Source organism: Onychostruthus taczanowskii, unplaced genomic scaffold (genome assembly GCF_017590055.1).
Source record: "Onychostruthus taczanowskii isolate IOZ18803 unplaced genomic scaffold, ASM1759005v1 scaffold44, whole genome shotgun sequence".
Lineage (NCBI taxonomy): Eukaryota > Metazoa > Chordata > Aves > Passeriformes > Passeridae > Onychostruthus > Onychostruthus taczanowskii.
Genome location: NW_024501903.1, coordinates 6,688,469 through 6,705,813, shown reverse-complemented (window position 1 = coordinate 6,705,813; position 17,345 = coordinate 6,688,469). Strand labels below are relative to the sequence as shown.

Genomic DNA, 17,345 nt, shown 5'->3' with positions numbered 1-17,345 from the left:
GATTTTAATATAAGATGTTTATTTCATAGAAAACAGCTCTCTAATACAGTGCTGATCTATATCTGAAATCACCCATGTGGACTAAGATATCAAATCATTCACGCTCTTGAAAAGTCAGGCTAAATTCAGTGTTAACCACCAATGAATTAGGACACAGAGTTAAATCTGCTGCTGAATTTGCTAAATGGAGGATTTTTGGCTTCAGCAGGCTACTGAACAAAGCCATAAGTGCAGATTTTTTTTTACCCAGTACAGTCAGAGTGGGAAATGTTGACTTGAAATATGAAAAAAAAAGTATTTTGAAAATATCTGTGTGTGCTTTTTCAGGGTAAATGGAAGCTTACTTTCTCTATGTCTCAATGATGCTACATGTATTAAATGGGAAAATTTGCTGCTGTACTTCCTAGAAATGTTGCAGAGATGAACTTATATCACCAACTGAAATACCATAGTGAGGGATATTGAGAAAGGATCTTAAACAAAGAGATGGATGAAGATGTAAAATACTGCCAGAATCCAGAATAATTTATATAAATGTTCTGGGTTCACAAAACCCAGTTACAATGGCATAAAAAATCCTTATTTGTCAGATGATCTGCACAAGCTGCCAGTCCAACTTGAGATTCCTGGAAGAGCAAGGTAGTTCACTGGTGGGTTGACAAGAATGAAACAGAACAACAGCATCTCAGAATTCCCAGAAGTTGTTTTGTATATTAGCAGGTAACGTTGAGATTCTGAATCAAATGTAACTGTCTATTATTTTGCTTTCCATTGGAAAAAAAACACCAAAAGAAGTAAAACTCCAAACCACCAGAGACCCCTTTAAAACGCAGGATTCTGCACTTAGCAAGTAATCAATGTGGCTAATGAGAAATTGAGGTAGGGAAAGAATAGGTCTTATTAGTGAGTGAAACATCATAGGGGAGAAAACACCTAACACTGAAACCTCAACTTCTTTTATCCCAAAGGTATATTTCTATTTCATGGACCAAAACAATGAACAAAATGGTGAGCGAAAGCAATAATCTCTGCTGTGAATGAGATAGATGGGAGACCATGGAATTCTCTGTTGAAGGAAGTGGGTGGGAGATTCATATCATCTATACTTGCCAGGTAGAAACTGTGAGACTGAAGCAACACTTCAGGATGACCTCTGCAGTCAGAGGGGAGGGAGGTATCTCCTGAGTGTGACACAGCTCTCCCAGACCAGATGTCTGGTAGGTGAGATGTACCTAGGGGTGTCTAACTCTCTCCATTGACTAAGTCAATGAAACAAAATGAGTAAAAAAAACAATGCTGAACTGCAGTTAGCAAGGGAAGCAAAATTAAGAGTGTTCAACTTAATGCTCTATTTCTGCATTAGGGTGGGATGAATCACACCCTGGAGGCTCAGATGTGCTTCTGAACTAACTAAAGACAGAGCCAAAGGCAAGTTGATGTGCTGCTGAAGTAACTTTTGGAGGACTAGAAGGAGATCAGATGAATCCTTTTGTAAGTCATTTGATGACAAATTCATAGATAATGTTTGATGAAGCTGGTGATATAACACGGAGTCCTTAAGAACCTGGAGTTCTTAAATGATAAATTTTCTATGAATATGAATATAATGAAAAACCTATTCTCATCTTTTTTGGGAGTATATAAGTAAGCTTATCAGAGCAATTTATCCATAGACACTGCTCTGTTAGCTGCAATATGTCCATGTCTGCTAAAACTACTGGAGCTCTTGGAGCCTGTAGGTAGTTTTCCAGCAGAGAGTCGCACGAGCACATTTCCCCCAGAAGCTCACCAAATGGGTCAGGATTGTACCTCTAAGAAGGACTCGGGTCAGGAGTGTGTCTATAAAGACTCTCTTCTAAGAATCCACACCAAGAAAGAGGAGGTAGTGACAGGGAGGAGCCCACAGTTATAAACACAAACCATAGTTTATGCCACTTTTATGATTAGTTTGTGTTACTCAGTAAGTTGATCCCCACTAGAGGGAAAATTGGTGGATGGTTCAGGAGAAGCTCTAGTAATTTGCTTATAAAAATGTACCATCCTGTGTCCCTAGAATTGCATTAGTGATGAAGGCAAATGTGTCTTGGCTAGTGAAGCTCAACCTGTGTCTCTGTTGTTTCTTGGCTCAGAAACTTCCTATGTGTGGATTTTGTATCTATCTCTCCTATGGGCTTTATCTAGGTTCATATCTCCTGGGTTCTCCATCCTGCCATCTCCCATCTTTCATTGTTTTCCCTCTGCCCTAAGGATATCCCTATTGTGTCTTAAAGAGGAATCACATGCTGTGTTCAAGACCCAGTTTTTAGATAATCAGACAGGGTATCTTCAAGCATGAGCTTAAATATATCTGTAAACAAAGAAACTTTTCCCCTTTGTTCTGTTTATCCATTTCAGTGGGATTTAATGTAATTGTTAATGTCATGAGGCTTACAAATTTTTAGAGTGCAAATGCTTTTTTTTTTTCCATTTATGTTTACTGTAGCCCTCATTAACTGTCTAACTAACCAAATTCATCCTAAACAGAAGTTAGATGCCACGAGGCCTTTGGAAATTCATGGTCAAGAAATGCCACAACTTAAGTCCCAGGAATGAAAATGCTTGTTTCTAACCTTTTGCTATTTCTTTTTGTGAACTGAAAATTAAGCCTGGCCATAAAATTAACCAGAATGCTTTTCCAGAAATATTTAACTTAGATGATATTAATTATGGGTCTATCCTGAAACTATAATTTGCTGTTTTAACAGCCATGCCATGTGTAAGTGATAATTGAACATAGATCAGTCAAATGGTTCTTTCTGGATGTGATCTGCATAAAACATACATAAAATGGGTCACACCATTTCCTTCTTTTCCTTCAGCAGGAATACTTTGTAGTGTGAACGTGTGGTTTTCAAACATGGTATTTTATTCCCTTTTAGAACAGTCCTGATCAAATTTCTCTGTTCACCCTGGACACATCGTCAAATTGCAGCTGCACCTGCGTGTGTGAATTCACCAGCTCCAGGGAAATTGTTAGGAAGATACTCTGAGGAAAAGCTTATGTAAGTAGTGAGTAGAGCAAATACCAGTAGATGGCAGTCCCGAATATGCAGCATCACTTCTGGACCTTGTAGCACCCAGCAAAAAATATCCCTCAGTGCACTGCAGCTGAGATCTTGAACACCACTCTGCAGAGTGCTTCTTAAAAGACTGTAGAGGCAACTGTCTCCCACCTTTGGCAAATGGGAAAGCCTTTTGTCTTTCAGTTTGCACTGCTTGCACAGACCAGCCCCCGTGCCAAAATAAAGGGAACTACATTACAGAAGATTTCAGTGATGTTCTTTTGCCTGTTGTCTTCAAATTCAAAGCTTTGGGGAATTTTGTGGCAGATTTCTTGGGGTTACTTTTGCTTATTAGATCTGTGCTCACAAAGGCATTCAACACTGGTAGCATATACCGAAACACTTGGGAAAGGAGGATTCTCTATGGTATCAAAATAGGTGCTCACTGACAAAGTGATCTGAAGTTCCTCAGTTCATTGGGGAAGTAGAGCCACTCAAAGGACTAATCCACACCTCTGTGTCCTTTAGAACTGACCCCTTGCACTGCTTCTCCTCTGAGGCCACCGAGCCCCACTCCAGAAGCTGTAGCAGCACATTTTCATAGTGCTGTGTTGCAGATTAGATAGCCTGAAAGAACCACTTCAGATGGCAGTCAGAGCAACCACTTGTCTTGCAGATGTGTGTTGGCCACAGAGATGTGATGTAGGCACTTCACTGCCTTCCTTCACACCTCCCCTCACCTGTTTGTCCTACATGAAGTCCAGACTCCTGAGCTGGAGTCGAGAATGGAGAGCTGTTATGGAACCAATAGATATTTTGTACTGATTCATTGTCTTTCTCTGTCTTTCTCCACTTATTCTCACAACCTTGTTTGGGAATCCTATTAAAACACAGCTCTCACACTGGATTTAAAACATTTGGCAGCTATAAAGAGGTTTAATTTTTTCTCTTTTTTTGCCTGCATTAGGGCCTGGCATAATTTAATCCTAATTAAAGTGGCATCCAGAAGCCATTTACTCACCAAACTGGGAAAATGCAAGAAAATCCCCAGATACAAGCTGTATCTTGGGATCTTGTTTCTACAGGTGGAACTTTGAAAGGTGCTGTATCTGTAGCAGACAAAAGGGGTTTTAAGAGATTGTGTATATTTATATCTGGCTCTTCTTATACTGCTGAATATTGGCAGGAATGGAGAAGTTAAACATCCAGAGTGTTGAAAGAAAAGGATAAAGAGAATTGCAATAAAATAAAATTAAAAAAAAAAATTCTAATAAACATCTAAAAGGGTGAGGCCCTTAATTGTCTTTCTTCCCCTTATGGCACATACATAAACTGGGGGAGCTGTGAAACTCAAGCTAAAAGGAGATAAGACAAGCATGAACTGACAGCATTAAAACAAACCTGGGGCCTTCAAGGTATTTTCTCAGCCTTCAGTAAAAGCTGGCTGACTTTCACCTTTTTGCTTGAAGGCAGCCCAGAACTGAAGGACAACCTATAGCAGATTAAGCACCTCAAAATGCTGCTGGGCTGGAGTAGGAAAGTCTGTTACCAATTACTTGTGAAGTATTCACTAGCACCTCCTGGTCTGACAGCTCTGCAGCTGTCTCCAAGCTACACCATCACTGCTGCTGTCTCCATGTCTACTGTAAAATCACTCAGACACCTCTCTGGAGAGAGATGGTAAGATTCTTCTGCTGGTGAATTATTAAAAAACCCTGTTTTTTATGAAATCAACCTAGCTATTGATTTTTACACCTCTAAAGGTGTATGTTCTTTACCTTTTACCTTACATGACTCCTGAGCAGGCATGGCTATACACTAGTGGACAGCCAAGCATGCAGGGGCCCAGCTCCACTGTCACCCACACACGATCCCATGGACAGCCAGTCACAGGGACAGCCAGTCACAGAGGCTGAGGATACCCAAGTGGCTGCTTTTGCTGTGCACAGATTGTGATACCCTCCTGCTGCAATCCTGAGGTGGCATGTGAAGAAGAACCTCTTCATAAAAGGAAATGTTTCAAATTATAATCCATGTTTGCATGTCGTTAGAGAACACAATTCATAAATTCTTTCTTTATAGTTGCTCCATTTGGGCTCTTGCTTTTTAATGTACCAGCCTGTAGCTGGCACCACAATCTATTAAGTTGCAATAAAAAATAAAGTTTGTGAGTTCCTTGGGTGTCCATAAGCAGATGGATGTAAGACTTTTGCTGATCTAAGAATCAAGAAGTGCTGGCTTCTGGTGTTTGTATTTCTGAAAATTTCCTGCAGTTTTTAAAGGTAGATATAAAATAATCTTTCAAATAATGCTGTCAGACTATTCAGCTAGCAATACAGCTCTCTGATAAAATGTACTTAGAATTAAATAACTGTGTCTGAATAGCTGAATTCCTATTTCTTATGAAGTCATGTTTTCAGGTAATGGATCTAAAGTACTGTCATTATTAGTTCAGAAGCATTTTATCAATTTTCTATTTATGTAACTTGTTTCTCTTTTGTAGTAGCATTGCTTTTGTGTAAGTGGTTCTTCAGGATGATATGGAATGAAGTGCTAAGGGAAATTTTCCATGCTTGCAACAAGGAATTGGTAGCAGGCTCACCCCAGCACATCTGAGAGTAGCCAGCTCTCCACGTTATTCAATTGCTTCTCTCAAGTCTTAGGAGAGACAGAATAGAGGGAGCTGAAGTTGGTGGTGTGTCCTGCTTACCACAAACTGAAATAGCGCTTAGATTCTCCAACTTTATTTTCTTCATCCTATGTCTAGCACACTGTGGGGATTCCCAGACTCTAGCATTAACTGCCAGAAGAAAGGTTCCGCTTTTGATTTGCAGTAGGTTTTTATACATCTGCAACTCCAATGACTTCAGTTGTTTCTTGAAGTCAGTTCTAGTGTAGAAGAGATAAAAATTTACCCTCCTACTATTTAGAATCACAGAACAGTTTTTGTTGGAAGGGACCTTTAAAGGTCAGCTACTCCAAACGCTCTGCCATGGACAAGGAGATTTTCAACTAGATTTTTTTTTTTTTTTTTGTAAATCCGTTATTTTGAATAGTCGTAGAAAAGAGCACTAAAACAAAAAAAAACTCTCAAAATGTCATGGAATAGCTCCAATTCCCGTATATTTTTCTGATAAGTTGACATGGAATTTAAAAATTGCTAAAGCATTAGTATGTCTCATGGAGTCCTAATGCTAAGTGTAACACTTGAATCATCACAAACAAGTAACTGGAAACATGAGAAAACCCTTCTCACCCACTGTAAAACATGAGCTAAGCAAACAAACAAAACCAGTAAAGATTCCTGATAGTCTTGCTGGTAAAAAAGAGGCAGGACTCAGAAGTGTCACTTAGACGACAAATATGAGAAAAATGTGGATGGATAATTCACTCAGCCAAGTGGTAACAGCAGCATGTTGAAGAAAAAGTAAGGTGAAAGCAAGAATTTCAGCAGGTATCCATGGGTATCCATGTTGCTATGACAACCCTTCAATGGAATGAAGTATTTTCTCCTTTCTTTGGGATTAAAAAAAAAAAAAAAAAAGAAAGAGGGATGCTTTTCTGCAAATAGAAACTTTACCTTTTTTTTTTTTTTTTTTTTTTTTTTTAAATAAATCTAAACCATTTCCTAACATAGCAGGCTTTGTAAAGACACTTCAGATTCTAAAAGGACACCATATTATTGATGTGCTATTCCAAGGTTACTCTTGCCCTCTTTTTATTTAGTATTCTTGCTAAAAGCATTCTTGTTAAATTCCTTTAAATTCCTTCACATTTCTGGGTCTCCCTCTGTTTTTTTTTTTTCTCTTTTTTAAATTTTTTAAATGTTCTTCCCCTCATGCTGTTTAGTTATGGATCTTAGATAATCAGAGCATTCTGCAGAAGATCTGTGGCTGTTTTCGGGTTCAAGCTAAGGCTATTTTTGTTCCCTTTTGATTTTCTGGAGTGATATTTTGATCTCTTACTTTGTGCTACTCGAAGGAACAGTATTGACTGTTATTCCCTGTTAAGCAATTGCTTAAATTTGGATTCAGCATTAATAAAGAAATACCTTTACCCCAGACTCATGACTGAGAATGCAGGTCTGTTCAATCTCTTTCATACTTTCTCAGGATAAGACGGGAGAGCCACAAATGGATGGAAGATATTAGAGGGAAATGTTAGTATTTGAAGGTAAAGTTATCACATATTTTGGACATTTTGAAAAAATTGTAAATTTCCAAAAGTCACTGAAAAATATAAGTGATAAATATTTCCTGAAAATACCTGGACAATGCCAGCAAATTACTTAGGTGCTCTTACCTATGTACACTGACACTGAATGTGTTTTAAACATGGCACACTTTTTATACATGCACCTCTTAAAATTATACAAAAATATCTGTTTGAACAACTTGTTCCCTAAAAAAAAACTTTATTTTAAAACTGTGTTAGTGGGAACTAACCTTAAATGAGAAATTATAAACCTTTTTCTTAAGTATATCAGTTGTGACTAATAAATTTTCTGGGTATTTATTACCAAGATGAAAATATCTTAAGAATCTGGACACAATTAATAGACCCTTTGAAAAAAAAACAAACTCAAAACAAAAAACAAAACAAAACAAATCAAAACAAATAAACACAACTACCTGACAACTACATGTCGTTTAGAAAATCCTGCTAGTAACTTGCTGATTCCTGTGTATTACCTGTCTCCTCCTACCTTGATTATCTCATTACTGTATTGATAGCTCCATTTGACACAAGTAACCAGTGCAAATCTGGTTTCATTTTATCCACTTCCCCACATGTACATTTTTTCACACAACCATTTATTCATCTCAATGCAGAACAGCATAAAATCCACTTCTTTCTGACAATACAATCTAATTAAGCTGGTAAAGTTGATCCAGATTCAAGATGCTAGAAATAAGAAGAATTTTAGAAAATGGGATGAAAATGCATATTTGTATCTGTATCTATTTTATGGCTATGTCTACACTAAGTTAAATGTGTGCAGGAAATTTCCCAGGCACTGAGGCCCACTGACATTAAATAATCCATGTCTATGTCAAGAAAATAATTTTAGTCTCATAAACAGCGTGTCTCTAGGCAAACATTCTCCTGGGAATGGTCCCTGAAATTATTCCTGTCCGAGGGAGAAAAAGGTATGCCAGAGAATAGCCTAAATAGTTCTGTTATTGCATCTCTAAATGCTTGAATTTAGAGGTCTATACACCCTCTATTATTCAAAGGGCACAAATCAAGGCTAAATACTGCATAACCAGCCCAGTAAGCCCAGCTGGGTGCTGATTTGTAATATTCCAGAATATCCCAGAGCCGCTTGAATTTCTCTCTCTGTTAAATCACTAAAACTGCCCAACCTTCTTATTTGCTACAGAAATAAATGGAAGACAGATTTAGATGAACATAATCCTAGACTTCAACACCAGAAGCAACTGTTGCTATTGTCATGATGGAGTGTGTCTATTGAAGCTGATGGACCTTTGTCACTGTATTTTAGGCAATGTGGCAGTGATGAGCAAGAGACACAAAAAAACCCTCAGTGTTAGAGCAGGACACTATAGTTCAGCTATATGAGACCTTATCAGTTACGTATACATGTAATGTCACTTTGTTTTATGGCCTCATTTGAGGTGCTTTTAATTGCCAGGAGTTTTTGCATTTCCACTATTGCATTTGCCTCTCAGTTCCTTTGAGCAACAGATATTATTTCTTCTCTACTTATTTGAACTACTGATGATTCTTCTCTGCTGTAATGGTTTGGTTTACCTGTTTGTCTGGTTATTTTTACATTGAAAGCAGGTGAATTAAATTTGATAGTTTTTAACTCATGGATGGAAGGAATACAGAGGGAGAGGGGTAGAGTGCCTGAAAAGCCTCTGCTTCTCTTTCCATCGTTCAGTCACCCACTGTTTTGCAATGGTGCTAGAAACTTATGTGCATAAATCCTGCTTCTCTGACCTAACTGGCACACCAGAGCCAAGCATGTTTAACCTGCTAAAGGCCATTTTTGGACACAAAGGCATAACTTTCCCCCTTCCATTTTACTTTTATGTTCTGAATTAAACAACCTAAATGCTACAGTCAAAAAGAAATGAGACAAAGCTACAAATGAACTGCTCTAAATGAAGATTAGGTCCACATAAAATCCAATTTCTTTTCTCTCCAGGAGTATCTAAAGGAAGGCAGTATGGCTAAGCCCCCATTTTGAGCACCTCACCTAAGTACTTAAAATCAGATGGGGTCATTCCCTTCCCCTTTCCTTGGCCAGTTCTTACCTGCCACGAGGAGAAAATTGATGCTGGGCTGAGTAAATTAGGGTTGGTGGGATGTCTGCCACCCATGTACTCATCATTGCAGACCTCACAGTCCTTTGCATCTCGCCAGTCCCAGTAGGGGATGGTGAAGTTCTCATCACCTGTTATCCTCTGGATCTGACGTTCCCACATCAGCAGAAAGACCCGATGCCAAGGCAGGAAACCGGGGGCTTCGTGGGCAAAATCAATGTCCCGCCACACATTGGACCCACCTAAGAGTGTGTCTCGAGAGGCATAGTAATGCATCCACACAAAGAGGTCGTACACATTGATGTCTCTGAACATGGGGTTGGAGCCATTGTTCATCTGAGTATACGTGCCCGTAGCAATAACGTAGTCCTGGCTAGGGATATTCTTTGCCAAGTTAAGATAGGCAAGAAACTTGTTCTTCTCACTGGAGGTGAGCTGGAAGATGTTTCTTCTTGTTTTCACTTGCCTTTCAGTGCAGTTGAGCCCAGAGAAGCCAAATTTGCACTCCCCACAGTTGAATCCCATGAAGTTGCCTTCACATCTACATGTCCGGTTGTAAAATACAGAGGGCCAGTCCTCTCTGTCATCCACTCCTGAAAAAGGGAACTGTGGTCCCAGTGGAGCCTGGGAGAGAAGGATGTTCTGGCAGGACCCTCTGCTGGAAAGCTCCCCACAAGGGGACCCGTCTCCATCCCAGGGGGGACAGCACTCCTTGCTCTGCAAGCTCTGCATGTTCGCACAGACTCTGGGGAACTGTCCAGTAGACGGCTGGAGGATGACGAGCAGAAAACACAGGGCAAATAGCAGCATACTGACAGAGCAGCAGGAGAGCATCAACGCTATGCTTCAGTGCCTGGAGTGTTCTCTCTGACCCCTCCAAAGGCCTGTGCATGAAAGGAATTCCTCCCCTCCACCAGGAATGCTTCACTGCTGACTTCTGCTACAGCACACCCTTCAATGTCCTTCCCCATTCCTACACATGATGCATTTACACACGAAATATACTTCAGGGTTAATCTCATTATCACATGTTTTAAGTGAAAGCCAAGTGACTTTCCCCCCACCCCCTACAAGTTTCAAAATACAGGCATTTATTATAAACTTTCATCTTCTGCCTAGCACATGATTGCTCTCTCCTGGCAATTGGAGAGGAAGTAAAATTAAAGTTTGGACACTGAATCAATTATGAGTTCTTAGAATTCCTAAGTTGATTATATGCTTTAGAGTAAATGGTTGGTTAATTAAAGACGTGGCAGAATCTGGTCAGTTAAATAGGAAGAATAGTGGACATAAAAATGATAAAATAAAGAATTTGTGAGCAAACTATTTTTTTTAACAGGAAGCAAAAATAAAATGTGATCTGATTAAGTATGAATATAAGGAAGAACCAGAATAGATTATTTGACTTAACATTTTTACATTTCAGTGTAAACTGCCTTTCTCGGATTAGCATATGGCAAAGGGAGGTGAGGGAAGTAATATATTTTAAATAAGAAAATAATTTTTGTTCTTCTAGAATTGATAGCGTTTTCACAGTTGATGACACACAGAAGTCTGCATGACAGCCTTCTCCACAGTTTTGTGGGAAACACAGACAATCTGCCAATAGATTTTCAGAAAGCACTTTGAGCATCTGTCTCGGGATCAAGAAAAAACCCATTGACTCCTGTTTTTCTCCCATCAAGCAGTTTGCAAACACCATATCTGTGTTCCTTACTCAATATGTTACTGGGCAGCCTCCAGACCACCCACCTCTTTCTTCTTGTACATTAGCCTGAGGAGAGCTGACAGAGCTGCATGAGCAGATTTAAAAGTTAGACATTCTTTGAAGCTGCCCCTTGCAAGAGGACAACTGTTGTTTTACTGCTGGGCAAAGCATGCATGAGTTATCCATTATTTTCTTCATCTACTGCTGTTAATAAGAGTGGTTTTCTTGGGTTTGTTTCTTACTAAAAGCTTTGTGAATTATTTCCTTGTGCTTATGGGGGGCAGGAACATCATATAGGCAAATGAAATGAGAACTGTGCTGGGAAACAAGGCCTTTGCTGGGATCAGGAGGTCATCACATGACCATGCTGAGGAGCACGAGGTGCTTTAATCCTGTTGGCTCTATGCCTCAGGTATTCCAGGGGATTATCCCTGAGTCCCACTTCCAGGGAGCCTGTGATGGGGGAGCCTGGAGCAAAAAGAACAAAGGGAAAGTATTTGCTTTTTCAAAAAATATTTCTAACTATAGTCTGATGCTTACTGTTTTTTAGCTGATTCCCCTGGTTTCCCTGTTAGGCTTGTAAAATATATTCAGTCATAGAAAGGCTACTTGCTTGATTTATTTCATTTTGTTTGTACCTGGCTATGTGGGAAACCTTGCCATTTTGTTTACTATTCTTCCCATGGATGCTACTACAAAAATACTATACATGAGGATATACCCATCTCTGAGGATAACAATATATATTTTTTAATTTTCACTGAAAAGCCACTGGGATTGGGAGAAACTTGAGGAAGAGCCTCAGAGTGAACCAGAAAAGCCCTCAAATATTAACAAATACATTCAATATCCTGTTTTAATATTCAAATGAGATTTTATGTTCAGTGTTACAAAAGAAAGATCTGAGCCTTGAGAGTTGTCATATGATGAGTTTCTGAAGCAGCTGGTTAACCACGGAATTCCCTGTGCAATGGTTAAAATGAGAAGCTTTGAATCAGGAATGTGACTCAGGAGCAGCACACACACCCTTCTTGCTTTATAGAGATGTCAACAGTTACTAGAAGGAAAACTCCCAGAGAAGTGAGAAATCTTCCTGAAGCTCACCTCCTGGAACGCTTGCAGCATTAGGATCAGATTTTCAACCCTGTGCTGCAATGCTAAGCCCAGCTTCACAGAGAGACAGCTTATGGATTTCTGATGTGGTTATGGACAAAGACAAGGAATATTCCAAGTAAAAAACAAGGGCATTGAATGGGGGGTTCATATTGCCTCATAAAATTAATTCCTTGTTTCCTTGGAACTGAGTAGACTATCTTCAAAATATCATGTCTCCCTTTTGTAAAATGCCACAGAGGTTTCCATCCTGGGCTGATAATACTGAAGCAATCAAGTAATATAAGTGGGTTTAAAAAGTTCTGTTAGCTGGATGGCACGATGGAGGAAGTATCACTCAGTATTGCTTGTTAATTACCTGTTATGAATTCATGGAGATTTTAGGTCTAGTTGGCTACGTTGAGTGGGGAAAAAAGAAACTTGGGATGGGAAAATGGAGAATAATTTTAATTGTAGTTATTTTAAAAGTCAAGCATACAACTGTGGAGAAACAAGGGCTGGAAAGACAAAGTTGATGCTGCTCAATTACCAGTGGAGATACTAATTGTCTAAAGAAAAAGAGAGAAAAAAAAAAGGTTATTTGAGATGGATAAGCACAAGGACCCTTTGACAATTAGAGAACAAGTGGAAAGACAGATAGTCTATTAACCAGACATGAAATTCAGTCTGATAAACCAGTAGACTCAGGTTGTGTGAACTCGTGAATGTTACCAGTTCAATGCTTTTGTTATGCGGCTGTGTTATTTTTGATCTGATACTGGGATACCTAGATACAGGCTTAATGCATCAGAAAACAGACATTCAGACTGGTGTGAAAACACAAGTCAAATATTAGAAGCTACTTCTAGGAGTAAGAAAAATGTCATTGATCTGTAGCCCAAAGCAAGGGAGAAGAGGTGCTGATGCAATCAGAGCAATGAAAATATAGAAACATGAGCAAAAGGCAGTTTCCTCTTGTTATAGACTGCGGATAGCATGTAGCAGAAAAGTAGATACCAATCTATCAATCTACAGTCTGCACAAAACTTGCCTTATACCTGTCAGTCATGATGACAGGACAGCATCTAAGGGGGATGCTAAAGCAATATTTCCTACAGTTTTGTTACACTCCACTTATACTTCACCTCTGCTTTCAGATCTTTGCTGAAAGGCAGCCTGACTTCTGGCTTTTGGAAGCAAGCTGGGCAAAGTGGAAATTTTGGTATGTGGCTCTGAATACTTTCCCATCAGCTTTCAGAGGAAAAGTGTCAAACAATTTCTATGTGGCTCATACCTGTGGCCCTGATAGCAGGCCAGAGCTCAGATTTGACTAGGTGGATAATATTGTGCTGTTTCAGGAAATTCCTCTCTCTTCTAAGAGCTCACTGAGGTTGAAACCGGAGAAAGCTTTTTGGCAACCTGCAGGGAAATTATTCATGTTTTTTCTTGGTCAATGTTCTGCTAATTTTCCAAGGGAAACTTGCCTGCTGAGGGGTCATACAAGCAACCCACCCTGTGCAAAGCTAGTGGTGGAAACAACTAAGAGAGAGAGGCAAGGCCAGCCTTTGCTATGCTAGAGCTCTCCTGGACTGAGTCTCCTATCTTGCAAAGCTGCATCCTCTGCCATCATGACAGGTTCCCCACAGCTGTGTCTCAACCAGATGAGACACAGTTTTACTATTGCAGTTAAAAGCTTATGCTCTTCCTCCCCCTTTCCAGTGTCCTCTGATTCCAGTGACTCCTCTGCAAGCAGACCAGAGGAAGCTTCCTTCTCGGCTGGCCATGGTGTCTCCAGAAACAGTTGTGCCTCTGGGTGCTTCTCACACACTTGTCTTGCTCCATTTATCCAGCTCTGCAGAGAAACAGAAAAGAATAAAAACTGCTAGTAGCTGTGTGTTGGTTTTCTCTGTGTGCATGCTTTGGAAAACAGGTAATCAAACCTGTATTAAGAACCATGTGCTTTAAGAACCATGAGAGTGACATTTAGCACACAGCAGGTCACAGCAGCTCTTAGTGGTAAGGCAAACACTGCTGTGCAGTGACAAAGAACTAAATTTGGGAAAGAAATGAGAGAATCATTTGGGACAGGTACAGGTATATAAATCAGTTGGGACCCTTGGAGGCTGAGGTCACCTCATATAACCTCTTCTGGACCCAGAGCAGCTAGGTTTCCATTAAACCTAGCTTTTGCTTACAGGAAGTACATTAAATAAGCAGTTCAAATGCATATTTTTCTCTGAAATTCAACTATGCATTATTTTGTTCTTAAATTGATCCTTTAAATACTCAAGAGCAGTGAGGTGAATACTATAGTTTTTCTAAACTGTATCTGAGAGATTTGCTGGGGTAAATAAAAACTTTGTGGATGGCAAAAGAGTCTGAATTTTACACACCAACAGAATATCTTTTAAAATGAAAAAAAAATCACAAAAGCAAAAAATGTGATTAAATGTGGCCAGTTCTAGTGGAAAGAAAACATATGCAGAAGAAATTAATATAATATGCTGCTTTCAGATTTTCTTTTGAGTATTATCCTTACCTGCAGTAAGATTTACCTCATTTCGGTTTGAAAAGAGGTTTAGCTGGCTGGACTTCCAGAAAACCTCAGAAAACCCATTAAACTTTGTGATGGTTACTGCTAGTGGGTCCTTAAAATCTGCAGTTTTTTCTTCCCTTGAAACCCCCTTATCTTTGTAATTCTGGTAGAAGGAGCAATGAGATAAACCCATGCTGACAGTCTACAAAATAAAACATGCAGACCTCTTCCCTGTGATACAATGAGAGAAGGAAAGCTGTGGGGAAAAAATGTTCCTTAAATCCCAGATTTCTACCTGCGTACCTGATTATTACTGTAAGATTTGCAAAGAGAGGAATGTGCTGGAATGGGCAAGAAGGAGATGACCTGCAAGCCCAATGTGACACAGGAGAATGATGTGTCCTCCTTCTTCTTCCCCTGCTCCACAGAGGGGAGATCACATGGACCTTCACTCCCAGATCAGTGTAGGGAGAAAATGCAGATAACAAAGAAGGCAACTATAATAGCTCCACTCACATTTCTATTAATTTAGACATCTCTACAGCATATGAAAGATAAGGGGAAAAGACATACATTGTTTAGAATTCAAAAAGTCTTATTAACCTTCTATAACTGTCTGACAGTACTCAAAGACCCAGCTGCATGAAAGACTCAAATATATGTGGTCTCTAATTTCATCCCCCTTGCCTGCCAAATAATGACTGTAATGAAGAATCAAATCATACAGAATTTTACATTCTCTGTTGAACTTCACTAATTATTCCATGACTAAATAAATATATAAATAAGACCTTGACATTCAATTTCACTTCAAGACAAACAGTGGATAGGAAACTCTATTACTCAGACTGCAAATTCTCTGAATAACTAAAAAAATGTCTTGGTAAGACATTAAGCATCTGGGAAAATGGAAAAGTCCTTCCAATGTAAAATTATTCTGATAATAGCTGACAGTTTTGAGCAACAAAGAGAAAGGGAATTATGAGAGATTTTTCTTATTGTCCTCCTTAATTTTTTGCCATCATGGTGCAGTGTGTTTGAAACAAGCAAAAGGATATTTTTTTTTTCCTTCCTACAAGTCATAGTTAAGCTGCTGTGCTCATTGTAGCTGAAATTTTTGATGAGTTCAGAAACTAACCAGACAAATTCAGGAAAGAATATGCCACAGAATCATAGAACATCAATGCACCATCTTGGGCTTCTGAAGTCTCAGAACCTTAAATCCCTTGAAGAAGGGGGATTACTCCAGGGAAAGTGACTGTGTAGGCTTGTTCTCTTCCCAGATCCACCATGCATCTGCCAAGGGCCATTGAAGGAGCAGGATAATGGCCAACAAGGTCCTTTATTTTGATCATTCCTATGACAAAAGTGAATTAAATATTACCCAATTGCAGTGTATCTTCAGCACAAATGTCACCAGGCATCTGGTCTATATTGCACAATATATGCACACTATATGCACAATAGCACATATAATACTATATGTACCTCACTGATATTTGACAGCAAGATCCTTAAAGTAGTTAAAAAGCAAAAGATACAAAGATTTGGAGTTTATTTTACAAATTTAAAAAAGTAGGTCTGCTTTTAACTTTTCAGAAGAAAAAGCAATGATCTAGAACAACAACAACAAAAAAAGCCTAACAATTTTGTAGATAAAAAGCAGATATTGTTGAGGTTATTCACATGGATACTGTAAACATTTTTTGTGCACAAGTTATATATTCTGGGAGGCTTAATGTACCTAGAAAAAGAGTTGAAAGAAATGAGTGACCAGGTGTGTTCCTGGAATTTCTTCTTCTCCCCAGGCCAGAGAACAAAAATGTAGAATATACCAGAAATAAATAATTTAGAAAGCAAGTGACACATCAGTTTTGTAGGGTACTAAGGTATTAAATAAGAGAAATAAATAACTTTAAGAAGCAATGTGTCTAATACTTCTGACATAAGTGTAAGAGATTCTTATGACTTAAATGGCTAAATTAATCTTAAATTGTCTCTGGTCATCTGAGATGGACTTGACCTAAGCAATTTTACCATTCCAATCTTTTTCTTAGAATATGGTTTTGACAAAAAACCCCAAATCACATAAAAATTTTGAAACCCTTGAGTAGCAAGGTTAATTTCAGAAACTGTAAAGGACTGATTGGGTTCCAATCACTGTGATTCACAGATGACTTGGGAGATTGGAGAAGCAAACATTTCCGGGTGAGTTCTCAAAGGAAACTTTATATCACACTTTCCATTTCTATAAAAACCCATAAAAATACTCAACACATAAAAAGCCCCTGTGCTTATGCCAGGATCCTTTGTTACCCATTTGCTTATCTTCAGATATAATTGACATAATATGTTTATCTCCCTACAAGGAATATTTAGCTACATTATAAATTAAAGGATTCTATTTTGTGTGTGCATGCTCACTTGCACTGATGCAAAGTTGGGCTTTTGCACACCACACACGTGGACTGACACACCAACAATAGATTGATACATGTCTCAAATAAATTCATTGTCACACACAGAAAAGGTTTTGCTGGAAGCTTTGTGTACATTTAGTGAATTTTGGGGTCATCTAGCATTAAGTACTGAAAAATTTATTTTGAACTTGATCTTCCACTTACAAATAACAAAGCCACGTTTAGTGTTATGTTAGGTAAAATTCCTTTAAGCAC

General features: G+C 38.8%; 1 protein-coding gene across 1 annotated transcript in view; it reads right to left on the bottom strand.

The window, feature by feature from the left end:
* TYR (tyrosinase) overlaps window positions 1–10,242 on the bottom strand; it is a 42,991-nt gene extending 32,749 nt beyond the window's left edge. Inside the window, exon 1 of the mRNA XM_041414109.1 lies at window positions 9,326–10,242. Coding sequence (XP_041270043.1) covers window positions 9,326–10,168 — 843 coding nt within the window. The 5' untranslated portion in view covers window positions 10,169–10,242. The remainder of the gene's footprint in view (window positions 1–9,325) is intronic.
* Between the last annotated feature and the right edge of the window lie 7,103 nt (window positions 10,243–17,345).